The sequence below is a fragment of the Palaemon carinicauda genome, chromosome 21 (assembly GCF_036898095.1).
Source record: "Palaemon carinicauda isolate YSFRI2023 chromosome 21, ASM3689809v2, whole genome shotgun sequence".
Classification (NCBI taxonomy): Eukaryota; Metazoa; Arthropoda; class Malacostraca; order Decapoda; family Palaemonidae; genus Palaemon; species Palaemon carinicauda.
This window is the reverse complement of record NC_090745.1, coordinates 90,056,459-90,058,494: the sequence shown is the minus strand read 5'-3', so window position 1 is coordinate 90,058,494 and position 2,036 is coordinate 90,056,459. Positions and strand designations below refer to the sequence as shown.

The window sequence follows — 2,036 nt, the reverse complement described above, 5'->3', positions numbered from 1 at the left end:
AGAGGTGAAATGCCTCGAGTCATTGGATCGGCGCTACGACTTCGAGAAAGCGACGACGTACGACGCTTCTTGTGCATATTCAAGGAAGCAAAGGTAGATCGGAAGAGGTGGGCGTTCCCAACTCAGGTGAGATTTTGACATGTGTGATGTACTGCTTGTGCCGGTGTGGCGGGCAGGTGTGTTAGGATAGGTGTTGTGGGGGTGTGTTGATAGTAACAACTGTAGTACACAGGTTGAGGTTGCAGAAAGAGGAGGAGGGGGAAGAGGGAGAGCAAGACGGAGGAGGAAAAAGGGGAGGGGAAGGATCAGGAGGCGTGTCACCAGTGATAAGAGCGAGGTTGGAATGCATGGGGCGGGCGGAGGAGAGTTGCCAACGGAGGGAGATTCGGGGGGGTTCACGGTGGTCTTCGGAGTAGCGATGGCTATGGGGTTCCCCCGGGAGGAGGTCTGGGTGGGCGGTGCCAGTGCCGACTGATAGGGGCGGGGTGAGCGCGGCTCTCCCCGCATCGAGTCCCCCCACACTACAGATCACTGTCTGGTGGAGGAGGCGGTCTAGCCCCACTTCTGCGACGTCCCCTCCTGCCAGGGTCCTGCCTGCTGCACACCGTCTGTTCGCCACAAGTTGTTAACTTCCCGCGCTGCTCACAGATGTCGCGGAAAGCGCACTCGTCTGGCTGCTGCGCATCCCCCGGGCCTCATGCTCTTATTTACGGTTTGTTTATAGTCGTGCATCGTCACATGGGCGCTCGGTGGGGCCAGGCGCGCTCCGACTGCTCGTAATTTATCCGGACGGAGACGGTGGTCGGACAGTGGGAATAAGAAGGGTGTAAGGGTTGGCGCAGGGTCCGCGGGACGGGCTGCCACACTCGTTGCGCTCTCACTCTGTACCACTTCTCTCTGTCTCTCTTTCTCCTGTCTCTTCTCTCTTTCTTTCTCTCTCATTATCTTGTTAACCTCCACTCATGCGCCCATTCCTATTGGTTGCTGTCAGTCACGTGGTAGTATTCCGAGGCCATATAGGGAGTAATGTGCAAGTGCTAGAGAGGTTTTCCTTCGACTAGTATCCTAGTAGTGTCACCATAATTCATCATCAACTTTGGGTTGAACAGTGGACAGTACTGCACTCGTTCGTGGAGCAAATCACTAGCGGCCTTTTACGTAGCCATGAGCTCCTATCAGTTTATAAACTCTATGTCGGCCTGCTATGGCCAACGCGGCCAGGACGTCAGTGGACTCAATAACACAGATTATTACGGTGCTGCATTGAACAGTTACAACAATTGTTATTCTCCTCCTCTGCAGCAGTACGGAGGATACACTCCGTCAGGCATCTCGGCGGCACCCAATGGAAGCGAATTTACCACAGGTGGAAATGGCGGGACATCGGTCACGTCTGCCTCTTCATCGGGAGGAGCGGCCACATCAGTAGGCACCCCGAGTGGTTCCGGCGGGAGTAGCACACCTGCACCTTCCGCCCAGGGACGCTTACATCAGCCCTCCACCTCGCCTGCTGCAACGCCACAGGCATCCACCTCTTCCGCCTCCTGCAAGTTCGCCTCCACCCCAGAGTCAACAGCGAATCCTGTAGGATCTCCACAGGACCTGTCTGTATCAGCGGGAGGCTGCGGGCCCGGCTCAAGTAGCTCCGGAAGCGGCTCCGAACAGAACAGCTCTAGTCAGGGTGGTGGAGGCGGAACAAGCAATTCGGGCGGAGGCGGCGAGGGCGCAGAAGGTGCAGAAAGCTTGGAAGGGGCTTCAGGAAGTTCCGGAGGTTCGTCGTCAGGAAAACCGACGCCACAAATCTACCCCTGGATGAAGAGAGTCCATCTCGGCCAGAGTGAGTACAACTCATAAATATGCCCATCTCCCTCTCACTCTTTCTCTCTCTTTCTCTTAAAACCCCCATGTACAGGTTGTTTAAGAAAACTCACCATGTACGAGTTTTGATTATCTTTTATTCAACGTGACATATTTGCTGATTTTCTCATGTTTTTAACCTTTCCCTGTTTTTCAATGTAAAGAATCAAATAAATCAA

General features: G+C 54.5%; 1 protein-coding gene across 2 annotated transcripts in view; it reads left to right on the top strand.

Annotated features, from left to right (window-relative positions):
• Positions 1 to 472: 472 nt before the first annotated feature.
• Positions 473 to 2,036, top strand: part of LOC137615323 (homeobox protein Hox-A5-like) — a 171,076-nt gene continuing 169,512 nt past the window's right edge. The window contains exon 1 of one of the 2 annotated variants that reach the window (XM_068345088.1): positions 473 to 1,837. In XM_068345088.1, the coding sequence (XP_068201189.1) occupies positions 1,165 to 1,837 (673 nt within the window). In that variant the 5' untranslated portion in view covers positions 473 to 1,164. The remainder of the gene's footprint in view (positions 1,838 to 2,036) is intronic. The other variant, XM_068345089.1, reaches the window with a different exon arrangement.